This window comes from Ahaetulla prasina, chromosome 4, assembly GCF_028640845.1.
Source record: "Ahaetulla prasina isolate Xishuangbanna chromosome 4, ASM2864084v1, whole genome shotgun sequence".
NCBI lineage: Eukaryota > Metazoa > Chordata > Lepidosauria > Squamata > Colubridae > Ahaetulla > Ahaetulla prasina.
Window position 1 is genome coordinate 124820398 of NC_080542.1, and position 15894 is coordinate 124836291.

Consider the following 15894-nt stretch of genomic DNA (forward strand, 5'->3'; position numbering starts at 1 on the left):
ATCTCTCCCTCCCGGTCCCCAGCTACTTTTTCATGCCTTCTTTGCTGTAGCTGCCGCCGGGAAGGAGATGCTCAAGGCCGGGGAAAGATTGCAAATCTCAGCAGCCTCTGGCTAAAGCAGATTAGCCTGGAGGTTTAATAAAAAGACCGGCGAGGGAAAAACAGTTCGCCCTAGCCGAAACTTCACGGCGTTTCGAGGGCGTTCAGGGATGGCTTGGAGGCATCTGTGGCACTAGGGAAGGACAGGGGAAGGTGGAGATCCAGGCGGATGGAAGAAAGTCGGGTTCAGAAAATGCGGGGCTTCAGCTTTTAATTTAGTGGGGTTTGGCTGAGCTCTCCAAGCCAGCCGGGTTGGAACCCCTCCGGAATATTCTCCTGGGCAGTAATCCAGAGGAAGGGGTAAGATTTTTTTTTTCCCCAGCTGGGAAAACGCTTTATTTTTCAGTGTCAGTTTAGCAGGTAAAATTAAGATTTCCAATCTATTTTGGCAATTTTTAATGTAGGATGGACAATTTCTAATTGATTCTAATTAGCAACGAGTTGAAGGATGTGGTCTTTTATAAGGAAAGACGTGCATCAAATTAGAGTAGCAGAAAGTTAATTTGCTGATTGATAATGGGCTGCTGTCTGTGCAGGGATTGCTCAGAAATTATTATGTAAGGGGCTAGTGTAAAATGTTTTCCAGTTCTGATTCCCATTTCTTTCTTACAAAATTGGCCAGGTGACAGATTCAATTTACCTGTTAACTTTGACTTTACTATGCATACCAATTTTCAAAACCAACAAGTCTAATTTCTGCCTATTACCTTATAGAATGGTTCAAGAAAATCTTTTCATTTTTTTTATTTCATTCTATTTCTATTGACAGGATTCAGATTTAAATCTACCCTATTTTTATTATAGATCTACTTTAAGTATGCCCACTGTTTATAGAAACAGCTGTTAGATGTGAATGTGTTTAGTAGCATTATTCTCCACAAACAAAGTTTTAGGATTAGATTTTAATCACTTAGACATTTGAATAGGATGTTCCTAAATTTAAAGCGGTCTTTTAAGTTCAGCTAGTAAATTTGAGAAATAAGTGTTCAGCTAAATAGCAAACCGAAAACAGACAATAGGAAATTATGGCTAAAAGTGTGGGATTAAATTGAACCTTTTGTGTGGTTAAATCAAAAAAGCCTTATCTGAAAAGCTTGAGAAATGCAAATGTTTTAGAAATTTCCAACAAAATTGAATAGCTGTTAAGCATAATTGCATTTTAATTAGTTAGTTTCCAGAGTATTGGAAGTAATTATATTACACATTTGTCCAACCAACTTATCTTTATCCAGTTATGAGTATTCTATCAGCAAAAAAAAAATCAAACCATAACTGATAAAGAAAAAAGCAACAAAGTGCAGCAGACTGTAAACTAATCCTTTTTATGAGATGGTATAATATAACATTAGAAAAGACAACTAAAGCAACGAAGCACTTTTCTTTTATACAAAAGAAGACTCGGACTTATTTCCTATATAGTGGAGGCTATTGAAGTTTCAATAAGGGGTTGATTGTTAGGAAAAAAAAATCCTAAATGATAGGTATAATTAAGCATATACCTATACTATGGGGTTGTGGGGAATTTGGCACACCTTGGCAACTGAACAACAACATATTATGTATATCCAGATATACCAATGGAAGTGCATATGGATATACATAATATGTTGTTGCCTCTTCACTGGAGATGTTTGAGCAACTGATTGTGTGCATGCAAATGCCAGTTTATTGCAATCTCATTCAGAAGTTAATTCTATAAAATTCTATAATTTTATTTCAAACTATCTCAGGCCTAAATTGATTTATTGTGCCGATTTGGTTTTGATTTGTGTTTTACTACCCTGTTTTTCTGTCTTTTAATATTCTATAGCATGCAGAATTTTTAGGGATTGCAATGGGCAGAAATAAATAATATCTGTTGGGAACCATTTTAGTATGGATCTTGGACCTTAATGAGGTGGGACTCAGAAATTCATATAGCCTTTCCAACTCTTTGACTCTACTATAATTTCATAAATAATTCTGAACCAAGTAGTTTTGTTTCTAATACTTTTTTTAAAAAGGTAAGTAAGAAAAGGGGAAAAATTTTAAAAGTGAGGGAGGAAAACAATAGCTAAGCCAGAGAAATAAATCATATATTTTATATACAAATTTAATTGTGTCTGTGTATGTGTGTGTATAAACAATTTATATTTCTTTTGTAATTTTCAAAATTTATAAAGGCATCATTGCTTTTCAATGAAGACTGTATAGAAGAAGAAGAAGAAGAAGAAGAAGATGACTACTGTTTGTAAACTAGGTTTTTCAAAAGATCACTGCCTTAGTGTTTCAGCATATCGGCTTGGATAATTGAAAATTAAGCACTTTGTTTTGCTTAAGATATTTTAAAAAATTATATATGAATACCTTACTTCTATACTTAGTTTTTCCTTAAAAGTACTATTTCAAAGCATCAGCAATGAAAGCTATAAACAAATGTCTTTCTGTTAGTGTTTAACAGACTTTAGTAGTTAAAAGTGGCTGCTTTTGCTTCATTCTACTGGAATAGATTATTAATAAAGCTATTAGAATGCAGAAGATCAGAGCTGTCCTTTTAATTGAGTCTTCTTTTAAAGAAGTGAATCATATGACATAGCAGACTCATAAACAGTGTGCACTGTTTAGCATGGAAGACATATTACACAGTTTTTCTTACCCAAAGCATATGCTGATAATAGTTAGCTATACTGTTGAACAATCTAATACAGAGAAAGTAAAAAAACTTCCTTTTTCTATGATAATAAACATGATGAACTTTGAACTTGGAGGCTTTATCTGTTTCATGCTAACCAATGTGGAAAAAGATAGAATCGAGTACCTGGATAATGCATAAAAAACAGAAAAGATATTCATCTTTACAGAATACAAACAAGAAAAAAATTTTCCCTCATAATTGTTGCTTTCCGTGTTTAGTTTTGATCTTCAACATCTTGAAAATATATCAGTATTCAATACCATGTTATGTTTTTTTAGCTTTTGTTGTACCAAACACTGGATAACATTTTTTAAAAAAAATTAAGGTCACTTTTCTACTCTAAAAGTATATTTATAAAGTTGTTCAACTCAAATCATACCAAATTTTCAGAAAATTCAGAATTACTATTTTTAAAAAGCACAAAAAATGTTTTCTAATAAAATTTGATTTTTGAAACTGATCAGTTATTTGGCAGTCAGATGAACAAATGTATTGAAACTTTGGTTCTATCTCCTCAAGTTTATTGGAATGCATTGAAAAGGTACTTGCATTCAGGAACCCAATTTTTTTAATTATTACAAAGTCTAAATTGTTTTCAGGTAGTCCTCAACTTATAACCACAATTGGGACCAGAATTTCCATTGTTAAGCAAGGCAATTATTAAGTGTGTCGTGCTTTGTGACCTTTTTTGCCATAGTTATTAAACAAGTTACTGCATTTGTAATGTGAATCATGCAGTTGTTAAGCGAATTTGGCTTCCCTCATTGTATTTATTGTTCGGAAGCTGGCTGAGAAGGTTGCAAAAAGTGATCAGATGGTCCCAGGATGCTGCAGCCATTGTAAATATGTGCCAATTGCCTAAATTCTGATCATGTCACTGTGGGGATGCTGTGACCATTTAAATCGCTGAGAAGGTTGCAAAAAGTGATCAGATGGTCCCAGGATGCTGCAGCCATTGTAAATATGTGCCAATTGCCCAAATTCTGATCATGTCACTGTGGGGATGCTGTGACCATTTAAATCCTTAAAGGATCATTTCTTAAGTGACTGCTTAAGTCACTTTTTCAATGCCATTGTAATTTGAAATGATTATTAAATGAATCATTGTAAGTTGAAGACTACTAATATTGAACCTTCAGTTTAGTAATATAATGCTAACTGAAAATGAATACTTTCTGATTAAGTGCTCACAGGCTAATAATTTAAATACGGTATGTCTGCAAACTGCATATCTGAAGCTAAAAATTCTTTTCACCAATACATGCTGTGAAGTATCTACTGATTTATAAGATAATTCAAATTACATATCCTGCTTCAAACTATCTAGACATCAAACTATCTAGACATCTAGACAGTTAGAATATAAAATATGTGCAGTTTATTTTTGTAAACGCCATTGTTTTGATCAGAACATGAGTTAAACGTTACAATTTCTGTTTTGAAATACAAAATATACTAGCATTTTCAAACTTGCTAGAATTCTTATTTAGAATGAAAGATTTAATTGCTAAGGAAAATTTATTGAAAAAACATATCTGATCTCAGCAGCCATCCTTTCAGCTGAAAAACCATTACATTAAAGTCAGAGGTTCCTGAAATTTGAAATGGTTTGTTGTATTTTTACAGAATAAATATGTCCCATCAAATAAAATGCGACCAGATTAATATATCTACATCAAATTTGTACAATTTAGATGATTCCAAATTGTATGAAATTATTTTGGACTGAATATCTACAAAATCTTTTTCTGTGCTTGCAGTTTTTCTGGATATTTTTGAGCATGATACAGCGAGTATAATAATATGCTTTCCAAAGGATTTTTGTTTTCAAAACTAATAAGTGATAATAGGGAAACCCCATTTTTTTAAATAAAAAGATATATATATTTCCCTATATTTAGTGATATTTAAAAGTTAAATAACTGCGGAGTATCACTGACTGATAAATTCAGAAATTATTTAAACTCTGTTAATACTTCCAGATTTAGCGGGTAAAAAAATACATCATAGAATACATCTTTGGTGTACTTTTACTACTATATAGATGTTTGTTTCTATTTCCAGAGGCAATCTGATATCATGATAAAAAATAAACAGCTTTAGTACATTATTATTTATTGGGCTTTTATTCTACTTTTCCACCAAAACATGTGTTGATCACCTTAGTTTATAATAAAAAAGAAATCAAAACAATATAATACAGTCAAAACATTTAATATAATACAGTGACACAGGTATCTAAAAACAATAGTTCAATCTGCATATAAATCATATGCAGAAGTATTTATAGGAAAATTTTAAACAAGTTTTGTAGTCAAAATATAAAATGTTTTGGATTTGAAAAATTCAAAGCAGTTTCAATGTTTTAAACTCAACACAAAAGATATGATCCAAAGGTATTTTTCCCACTAAGCTTAGATTTAGCTGTTTTGAGAAACAGCTCAGTATTCTGGGCTGTTCTGGGCATTGCAACTGGATTTTTGTATTGTTACATGTGATTGTTTCTGGTTTTTGTTTTGTTTTAAATATTTTTAAATGTTTCAAGCCTAGCTAGTACGGCAGCAAGGACTGTTCAAGTCCTTATGATAATGGGCTCGACTGGATGGAAAATAGTGCTGAAGTAAAAAGCAGCAATTATTTGAGCATAGGGCTAAAGAGCAGCTATGGATTTTGTTGAAGAAATAAATTTAGTTCAATAGATTGATTAACTGTTAGTGCTAAATGCAAAAACCATTACTGGTTGGTTTATTTTTGAGCATTGTATTTATGTATGCACTTCATCTTTGCTGCTATGCCTTCTTGAGATTCAGGTTACGTTTGAATGCAGACTTTGTAGGCTTATTACTAATCATCCAATCTAGAGAAAAAGTGGTCAGGGAAATAATTTTCAATAAATATTCTAAAACTCCTTATAGGGACCACAAAGAGCAGTTGAACTTATTGTGAAGTACATTTCAGAACAACAGGAATGGATTAAACATTTCTTCTAACTAGAAACCACGACTTCTCCCTGCGCGTTGGAAGAAACTTCTCCCCTTTAGTAATTCATTAACTTTAACTAATTTACATCTTTAATAGATACTTCACTGTAATAACAATGATATGTCATTGGCAAAAATAATATAGACAGGAGGAATAATATATAATACTTAGGCAAAATAATTTATATTTCAACTCATGTTTCTTAAGGCTGTTGATATATCTGCCTCTTCGGCTGAGCATTCTAGGTAAGTATATTATCAATTAAATGTGTAATTTCCTAATTTTATGCCTAAGAAATAAATAATCCATTATCCCTTTGGTGCTTGATCCTAACAAATAGTCACATATATTAGTGATCAAAGATCGATGCTCTTTATCCATTCAGAACGGAACCTAAGCCGGTACCTGTCTACATAACTTATTTGTTGCTGGGCTCATCTGCAGCTATGCTTGTAGGGACTTTTGAACAATAACTAAATAGGGTAGTTGTTAAGAGAGTACTACCTGTATATATGTAATCTAGGAATGTTCATGAAAACGAAAAGCATGGAGCTCAGAACAAAATAGCTTTGAAAACAATTCAATGGCACATAAATCCTGGTGACTGCATGTACAGTAGTTTTCTTATCAAATGTGGACACAATTTGCCAATTGCCTTTTTTGCAGAAAGTTTTTTTCAGCTCCCAAAGGTGCTTTTTTCAAGAGGCAACTGGACTTTCTGGTTTCTCTTTGAAGACGTTTCGCTTCTCATCCAAGAAGCCTCTTCAGCTCTGACTGGATGGTGGGGAATGGAAAGATTTATATTCCTTTATACAGCATTTTATACATTTATACAGCTCCCTAGTTTTATTTATGGTCCTAGTAGCCTCCTATCAATTTACTACCTCTGCTTGATCCTGCTTAGCTCCTCAGCACTGACAAAATCAGCTAAATCTGATGAAAAAGAATGTCTTCAGAATAAGGTTATAGGAATTTTTCTCCAGTAGCCTGAGAGAAAATTCATTTTTGTTGTAAGTCTCTATAACTGGATAATTTGAAATGTTATGATATTTTGATACTTCTTAAAAAGTATTTGCTTAATGGATGAACGAGCTGTTCAGGTTAGTTTTTTCTGAAAGGGAAATACTGTACTTAGTGTCATCGTTCTTCTTGAGTTCCCAAGTGATACTACTTGGCAACAGCAATAACAGCACAAATTGAAGTTAATACTTGGTAAGAGAATGCATCCTGTAGTTGCTAAATAGCTCTCAAATGTTTTTTCCCCTTTTGTAGCCTTTTGTAAATCTTTTTTTGTGCTCTGAAGTCAAGTAATTATAATTATTTATTTTAAGTACCTTCTTTCTATGTAGTTTTGCTATGCAATGCCAATACATTGCAGTGAAACTGAATTCTAGGTTACATTCACAAAGATATTTATGTTATTTCATACTTCAATATAAAAAGCAACTATTGTTATATAATCAAGCTGAAATAATTTTCGGAATTTCAGTCAGTAATGGTTTTGATTATATGAATGTTAGATTTCCTTTAGATGTACCTTTAAAGCAAATGCTATCATAATAGGGTTCAAGAGTTATTTATTTCCCTTTTAGTAGAGATAATTGGTGCTATTTTAAAGCATAGTCAAGATTTTATCTATTCATTATATTTCCATTTTATTAATTGTGGATAAATTCTTGACAGGATGTGACTTAGAAACACTTCACATATTACAGCACACCATTTCATATGACAGTGGTTATTGGAAATAGACGATACGTTGACCTCTTTTGGATGTGCATATTTTGCCTTATTAAGCTAGAATGGCTTTCATTGATCACGGTTTCTTGATGCAGATAAAACACAAAACTGAACCTGATAGTTTCTAATTTAACTGAGTTCATGGCATGGATTTGCAGACATAGCAAAACATTTATTCATACCCTATTAAATTGAACTGGGTCATTACATTAATATAGTAAATGGAGATAATTACATCATTTTTGAGATTTTCATAAAGGGAAAATCATAATTTTCATACAGTTTTGTGATACTGTGTACTGTGTATGGAATTTGTCTACTCTCTACTGTTAAACTATGTTTAACTCATTCAGTGACTCTTCAAATGTATGACTGCATCTGTGATTGGTAGTTATGAGCAGACTTTGTATTACAGCTGTCACAGTGCCTTGCAGTTCTATGATCACAATTTATGACCTTCCCTTCTGGCTTCCAACAAGCAAAGCCAACAGGAATTGGAAATCAGTCATGTGAGGGCCTCACTTAATGATCCAAACAATCCTCACTTAACAACAGTGGCCAGAACTGCCAGAAATAAATGAGTTAGTCACTAGGTTTTTTAACTTATGACTATGTTACTTAACATGGAGTAGCATTGTTAACAATGACTAGCTGTAAGGTAGGAATAAAGTCCATAAATCTGATCTCCTCCCTATCCTTTAAGTAACTTTAGCAATTATCTTAGTGTTTAAATGCTTCATACTGAAATGAAGTCTCTCTTATCTTATTAAATTTTATGTCCTGACAGGAAATATCTTTAGGTAGTGTGATCTGATTCTGTTGCTTCATTGTAATGTAATAATTGAACCATATATTTATAGGATGTTGTTAGAAAGCAATTACTCAATATATTTCTTAATATAATCATGATGATTCCAACAAATTATATTTATTATTTGATAACTTTTTGTTTTTATACACAGAGTTGCTCTATGAGAGAGATGAGCAGTCAATTAATTTGATTGATTGATTAAATCCCATATAAAAATAATGAAAGGAAATGTTGGGAATATTAGCTTCTCTTTTGGCACAGGACCATAGTTGAGTAATGTCTACGTCTTCAAGCTTTGCTTTTCAGTCTAACCTGCTTGTTGTCTAGTTTCCTGCCAGTCTTTAGCCTGGATCAGGTAAGAGACAGTCTTGATAGTGACTGGATCTGTACTTTATTAGCTTAGGTTATAATAGCAGAATCCTGAAAACCAGACGGTGTTTTCCTTTCTCTTCCTCTTATAACTCAAGTATTTATGGCAGAGTCAGTTTGAATCTCTTTCAAAACTTTCCTTTGTCTCCCAGACTTAAAAAATGGTTTTATAATACTGTTTCTCCAAAGTCATCTCTGTGATTCGTTGACTCTTCAGATTAATTTCTTTCATTTTGTTTGTCTAGTTTTTGTTTCTCTTTAGTTCAGCTATTGTCTTTTGGTGCTAGTTTGCTTTTATAAGTACATAAATTAAACAACAAACAATATTGAGGAAGAATTCTGGCAGAAATACGTAGAAGATGCATTTTAACAACTTTAATTAATACCCAAATAACTTCTGGTGCCACATATAACCTTCATGTGCTACAATCATTGCAACCCCATTCTGGAAAAGAAAGTATGATCACACATCCATGGCCTGAACATCCTGTTCAGATCTTTTGAGTTATCTCTCAGTTTTATGATATCATCACATAATAAAATTATTAGTTGTAGCAACATTCTGGTCTTGTGATTGCTGACAGCTAAGATAACATTATAGTAGGAATCCTTTTCTAAGAACTGTATGCTAAAGTTTCTGTTTTAGACAAGGGGGACAAAAAAACACAAAATCAATAAATCACTTTAAAACATTGCAAAGAACATGTGATGCTTACAAAAGACTTATCTGTTTACTGAGTTTGCCATGAAAATTCTTATTTAAGACACAGAGTGTGTCATCCAAATACATTGAAATCTTTCTTGGTGATAATTCCATATAGTGTAAAGTAGAAAATTGGAAAATTTAGCATTTCCTAATTCAATTGGACAAATTAATTAACTGAATTAAGCAACATTTTGCCCAGTATAGGATACCTTTTAACTCCAATTTTCAATTTCAGTGTCTTTTAATTCTTCATTAATTATGCTATAGTTAAAAGGTTTGAGGGATGCAGGGCTCAGTGGCTAAGATGCTGAGCTTGTCAATCAAAAGGTTGGCAGTTCAGTGGTTCGAATCCATAGTGCTGCATAACGGGATGAACTCCCTTTACTTGTCCCAGTTTCTGCCAACCTAGCAGTTTGATAGCACGTAAAAAATGCAAGTAGAAAAATAGGGACCACCTTTGATGGAAAGGTAACAGAATTCCATGTACCTTTGGTGTTTAGTCATGCCGGCCACATGACCACAGAGACGTCTTCGGACAGCGCTGGCTCTTTGGCTTTGAAACAGAGATGAGCTTTGGCTTTGAAACAGAGATGAGCACCACCCCCTAGAGTCAGGAACGATAGCACATATGTGTGAGGGGAACCTTTACTTTTACCTAGTTAGAAGGTTATCTTGTATTGTTGCAGAATAAAATAATATGTTGCAGAATAAAAGCTTATGTTGCTTTTTTCCAGAAGTTAGAGTTCAAAGTGTGTTTTTGGACACAATATTTTACTATGCTTTTCTAATAAAGATATTATAGTTTAACAGAATAAATCTTAAAACTCTGTAGAAATAGCTAGAGAATCCCCTTTTGTCTTAAGGTGGAGGAGGAGCTGGCTTGTGTCTCGTCTTTCTACAACAGTCTAGATAAAGTCTATAAAGTTTAAGGTTATGATTTACTGTAATTTTTCAATATGATCAGTTTTGACAAAACCTTATTAAATTTTTTCAGTAGAATTGGATTACTGTTTTTTTCTTTCAGACTTAGCATGCTACTGATCTTCATCCCAAGTTATTGAAAAGACATAAAAGAAGCACACTTGTTAGAATCAACATGGGAAATACAACTACTAAGTTCCGCAAAGCACTTATCAACGGAGATGAAAATTTGGCCTGCCAAATATATGAGAGCAACCCTCAATTAAAAGAATCTCTGGATCCTAATATTTCTTATGGAGAACCTTACCAGCACAATACTCCATTACATTATGCTGCTAGGCATGGGATGAATCGAATATTGGGGTGAGCATTATAGACATACATTTTCATCTTGCTTCAATGAGACACACAATAACCAGATGGTTCCTACATGATTTTATTTTTGAAGTGGAAATGTAATTTCATAAAGTATGGACAGTACTGATTAGGATTTCTGCCAGACCCAAATAAACGAAATGAACACAATGAAATGTATCAATAGGAAGCAGGGAAGAGTCTCCTGGCAACATAATAATTCTGTTCATTTAAAATGTCAAGTGGAAGGCTATTTCCGTATTTTTCATTTAGCTAACTGGATTGCAGTATATGCTTAGATACAAAACCATAATGTTTTATTTTGTTGTGGATTAGTAATAAGCCAAAGTTTTAGGGCATTAAGCACTGTTTGAAAACATCATTTGCTCTTGGGTTATTGACTGTAGTTGTAGCTTAGTGAGATGGTCAATGAAATTGCTTGATTTCTGGAATTGTGGATAATTCTTGGCTTGGTCTTGTGCCTTATGCAAATATCTATTTTAATTCACAAAAAGGCAAGGCAGGGACATCTAAAAATCAAGGACAAAGGTGAAAAATGTGAAATTAGCCAAAGAAGCGGTGATAGCTTTGCTCTTTGCTTTGTTCATCTGTAATAGTTGATTCTGGCTTTTTATATCTTATTCAGCAACAACCTATAGCTTGCTATAATATGTAAACATATCACTTAAACATACTAAAATTATGACTTGTTTTATACCTCTGAAGAGGTGAAATAAGTTCTTGATGGTCCTTGAACATTTTGTTCTAAAAGCAGATGAAAATTATTTTTTACATTTTTTTCTCCTTGCAGAAGTATTTCGTACAGCCATGACAAGAGATGCTTTATAGTTTTTCATCTTATATTTGTGTGGATATTTTTTTTTTTTTTTGATATGCAGTTGTAGCATTTTGGTTGTTTGGTATAATAATATGTAATCGGTTATTCACAAGGACCACTTTTCAGTAAAAGACCAAAGTCCCTATTAAAAATCTGAAAGTGTTTTTCTTCTTGTGAACTGTTTCACACAGGTCAGAACCGTATGTAAAATTTTCTCTTTAATGATTTCACTATTTTAATTATCCTGGAACAATCACATTAATAAAAAGTTCAGTACTTATTTTAATTGCCTGTCTTAGCAGAAAGAATTCAAGAACTAATTATTTTATTTTCTCTGAAATATTTTCAACTCAGTAGCATAGGAAAAATATAATTCAGAGTTGCTTAAAATTCATAGCAATAAAAATTGTTTTTTTTTACATAATTATTTTCTTTATATAGGACTTTTCTTTTTGTGAGAGATGGGAACCCAAATAAACGAAATGTGCACAATGAAACTTCTATGCACTTGCTTTGTATGGGACCTCAGATTATGATTCCTGAAGGAGCTCTTCAACCTCGCCTGACAAGACCTTTTGAAGATGATTTCAGAAGAGCAGATTGTCTGCAAATGATTTTAAAATGGAAAGGGGCAAAGCTTGATCAAGGAGAATATGAAAGAGCTGCCATTGATGCTGTTGATAACAAGAAAAATACATCTTTGCACTATGCTGCTGCCTCAGGAATGAAGACTTGTGTAGAGGTAAAAATTCATATATAAGTAGTCCTTGACTTATGACCACAATTAGGACAAGAGTTTCCTTTGCTAAGCAACGTGGTTGTTAAATGAATGATGCCTGATTTTACAGTCTTTCTTGCTATGCTTTTTGAGCAAATCATTGTAGTTGTTTAGTGAATCACATGGCTGTTATGTGAATCAGCTTCCCCCAGTAACTTTGCTATTCGGAAACCAGTTGGGAAGGTGATGATCGCATGACCCCAGATCTTTGCAACTGTTACAAATATATTCCCATTGTCAAGAGTCAACTGGGGATATTGTGACAACTATAAATGTGAGGACTGGTCATGTCAATATTTTCAGTGCTGTTGTAACTGTCAGGGTTCAAAGGAACACCCCCAATGAAATAAAGCTCTGAGGCTTGCGGTTCCTCAAAGTTCCAATTTATTAGAGATGTCATAATGGCACAGCTGGGAAAACCTGAAACTGAAAGTTTCCAGGTTTTCCACACCCAGTTGATAGTTCACAGCCCTGCCTCATACCCACAAGTTCATCACATTGTCCAATCAACTCTTCACACTCAATTGGATACAATCTTCAGGCAGTCTACATGAGACGCAGGCAAAAGTCCTTGAATACGGAATGTTGTTATGACTAACTTTCTATCACTCCAAAAACAACCCCCTCCCAACTTCCCCAGCAAAAATATGTGGCAGTTAAGAAGCAAAAAAAAAAATATCTTCCAAAACTGACAGTAACTTCAAATGGTCACTAAATTGAGGACTACCTGTAAATATTTGCTGAAGTGAATAAAAAACACATACGTGGCACAAAAGATAGGCAATGTAATAAATTATCAGGCAATGTTAATAATTTAAGAGTATTAAAGAAAGCACCAAAGAAATACTACATCAAGAACTGTGTTTTGTATTACATTTTTATACATTTATATCCTGCTTTTCTTCTGTGATAGAATTGCAGGTAACGCTCCTCAAACTTGGAGTGGGGCTCCATTCAGTCGCTGCTTAATTTCAACAGATTTGCTTCATCAAGCACAGTAGCTATTCTTAAAATACCTTATGGCATTCCATATGTTCCACTATCTTAGTTGTAGAAGTGTAACCTCTGAATTTAAACTTAAATAGAATTTTCAAAATGATTCTTCAAGTTGCATAGTTACCATGGAGAAGCAGGCCTAGAATTTCTTGTTACGTTACACTGATGTCATTTCCTTATCGACTAGGTTTATTTAGCCAGGATGAGAGACCTAAGAGACCTGAGAAAGGGCCAAGATTTCAGTCTGATCACAAATTTTTAAGGCTAAATTTCTTTAATGCTCTTTATGTGAGAATCACTTGAAAAAAGTAGAAAGATCCTTTTTATGTAAAGCATAAGTATGGCATGAATGATACATGTAGCATGATTGATACATGTATATCAGTGAACTGCTGGAGAAGATCTACCCTCAGTTCAATGCATGAAGTTTCTTGATGCTTTTATTGAATAAAAGTTAGAGCACCATTTAATCTAATATTAAATACTGGATCCATTCACATGTACTTGAATGCTAATTAATTTTCTGCAGAAAAAGGGCACTTGGAATTTTGAAAATCAGCATGGCAATCTTGGAATTAACCAATTTTATATATTTTTGAAACAAAGAATTGTACAAATGTTCATTGTACAGGGGAGAGAAAAAATAACTGGCGTATGACCTAATACCTAGCGCTTCCTAGACATTAATTGCTTGTTGGCACTTATATGAAGCTAGCTGATAAAGAAAGCATTCCTTAGCAGGGGGAAGGCTTTGATCTAGGCTGAAAGGAAAAAGGGAGTTTAACTAAAGTTAGAGCCTGCAATTTACGTATTCCTGTTTCCTATCTAATAATGAGTGTTTTTACAAGGGAAAAATTGGGGAGTGAAGGTAAATCCAAGGTTATCTAAAATCCCTTTTCCATTCCATCGCCTTATTCATGAAGAAAGCGTATCCTTCAAAAAGACTACAGATTGCTCAGAGATTACATCAAGTGCCAAACTTGGCACTTGGGCAGATTTCTGAGACAGATAATTTCCCCCTTTTCTCCCCCTTCTAGATTTTGGTAATACTAGCCAGGTCTGCCCTTTTATGCATAGTGAAATTGTGGAGATCTGGCATTTAATAGCAGCTCAGGAGCCCCTTGAATCGAAATATTTGATTCTGGCTATTGATATGAAGATTAAGAGCCAGAAAGAGAGAGTCATATAAAAGTATGGAATCTCCTTTTCCCAAGAGCACGCACCATATCTACTTTGCCCATTGCAATCAAGGTCCTTTTCCTCCATGACTTCCTTCATCTCCTAGCTAATACTTTTCTTTCTCCCAAGGAAATCTTATAAAGGAACACTCAGCCAGTGACTTCAGTCTTAGATCAGCTGCTTAGGTGCCATATCTTGCCCTCGCCAAAACCAGGAAGCACTAACCCATATGGGAAATTTGAAGCCTTTGCTGTCACTCAGGAAACAAGCCAAGATCCCAAAGTCCAAATCCAGTGCTATCTCCAAAGTCTCTTCAAGGAGCAATTCGTAGGATGTTAATGCAGATGTACAGTAGTTCAGCAATGACATTGTCCCAGATCACATTCCAGACTATAATAAAAAGGATTAAGCTTCCAGAAATATTTTTCCAAACCATTTTCCTGAATAATCCAGATGAATTAAAAAATCAATAGATAAAAAAAAATAAACCAATGGAGCCAATGCTATGTCAGTAACTGCTAATAAAAACCCTTTGCTTTCTTAAAGCTCTTGCTTGTTTCCACTCTGGTAAACTTAGGCTTTCATGACACAGAGAGAGATTGTCAAAATGTTAATTGCTTACTTAAAGCTAGCCAGAATTCTAATGCCAGGAATTAATCAACCATCTGGACCCCCAGATAAAATTTCCAGATCAGAGGTGTATTCAAGCCATGGTGCCTAAACAGGACAACAGAGACCTTTGCAGGTCTCCTCGGCAGTTCACATGTAGTGATCTAGCAATATTTTCACCTCTTAGTTGAAAAACAGACCATATTCCAACTGATCAAAATCCTACAGCAACACATAAAATCACTAAATTAACGCATTCTAGCAGCCACTTTAAATTTACACACCCTTTAAATACTTTGGTTGTACTTCCATAGTGAAATAAAAAGGCTATTATATGAAGTCATTATTTTATATTCTCCTACACTGCCTGAAAGTTTGTAATATAAAGATGTTTATATAAAAAATGGCTCTTGAAATTTCTTGACTTTCTAGAGTATTATCAGTAGTATTAAAAAAAATCACTGATATTTCCATTTAATTTTTAGCTTCTTGTAAAACATGGTGGAGACTTGTTTGCTGAAAATGAAAACAAAGATACTCCCTGTGACTGTGCAGAGAAGCAGCACCACAAAGAGTTAGCTCTCAATTTAGAATCTCAGATGGTGTTTTCACGAGATCCTGAAGCTGAAAGTATTGAAGCGGAGTATGCTGCTTTAGATAAAAAGGAGGTAAAATAAAATGAAGAATGATTTATATCAGCCAAATATGTATCCTCTTAATGTGCTTTTTATTAGAAAAAGCCTGAGTCACTAGAGAACTGTGTAATGTTTATCATAAGCTCTTGGGCTTGTATATTAGAATCATAAGGAGCTGCTTTAGAGCAACTAGATTTATGCATC

The 15894-nt window shown here is 33.7% G+C and overlaps 1 protein-coding gene across 8 annotated transcripts in view; it reads left to right on the top strand.

Moving 5' to 3' along the window:
- The window catches only part of ANKIB1 (ankyrin repeat and IBR domain containing 1), a 51628-nt gene that overhangs the window by 588 nt on the left and 35146 nt on the right, over positions 1-15894 (top strand). For 7 of the 8 annotated variants that reach the window (XM_058180843.1, XM_058180842.1, XM_058180847.1 and 4 more), the window contains exons 2-4: positions 10405-10664; positions 11935-12235; positions 15541-15723. In XM_058180843.1, the coding sequence (XP_058036826.1) occupies positions 10477-10664; positions 11935-12235; positions 15541-15723 (672 nt within the window). In that variant the 5' untranslated portion in view covers positions 10405-10476. The remainder of the gene's footprint in view (positions 1-10404; positions 10665-11934; positions 12236-15540; positions 15724-15894) is intronic. The other variant, XM_058180846.1, reaches the window with a different exon arrangement.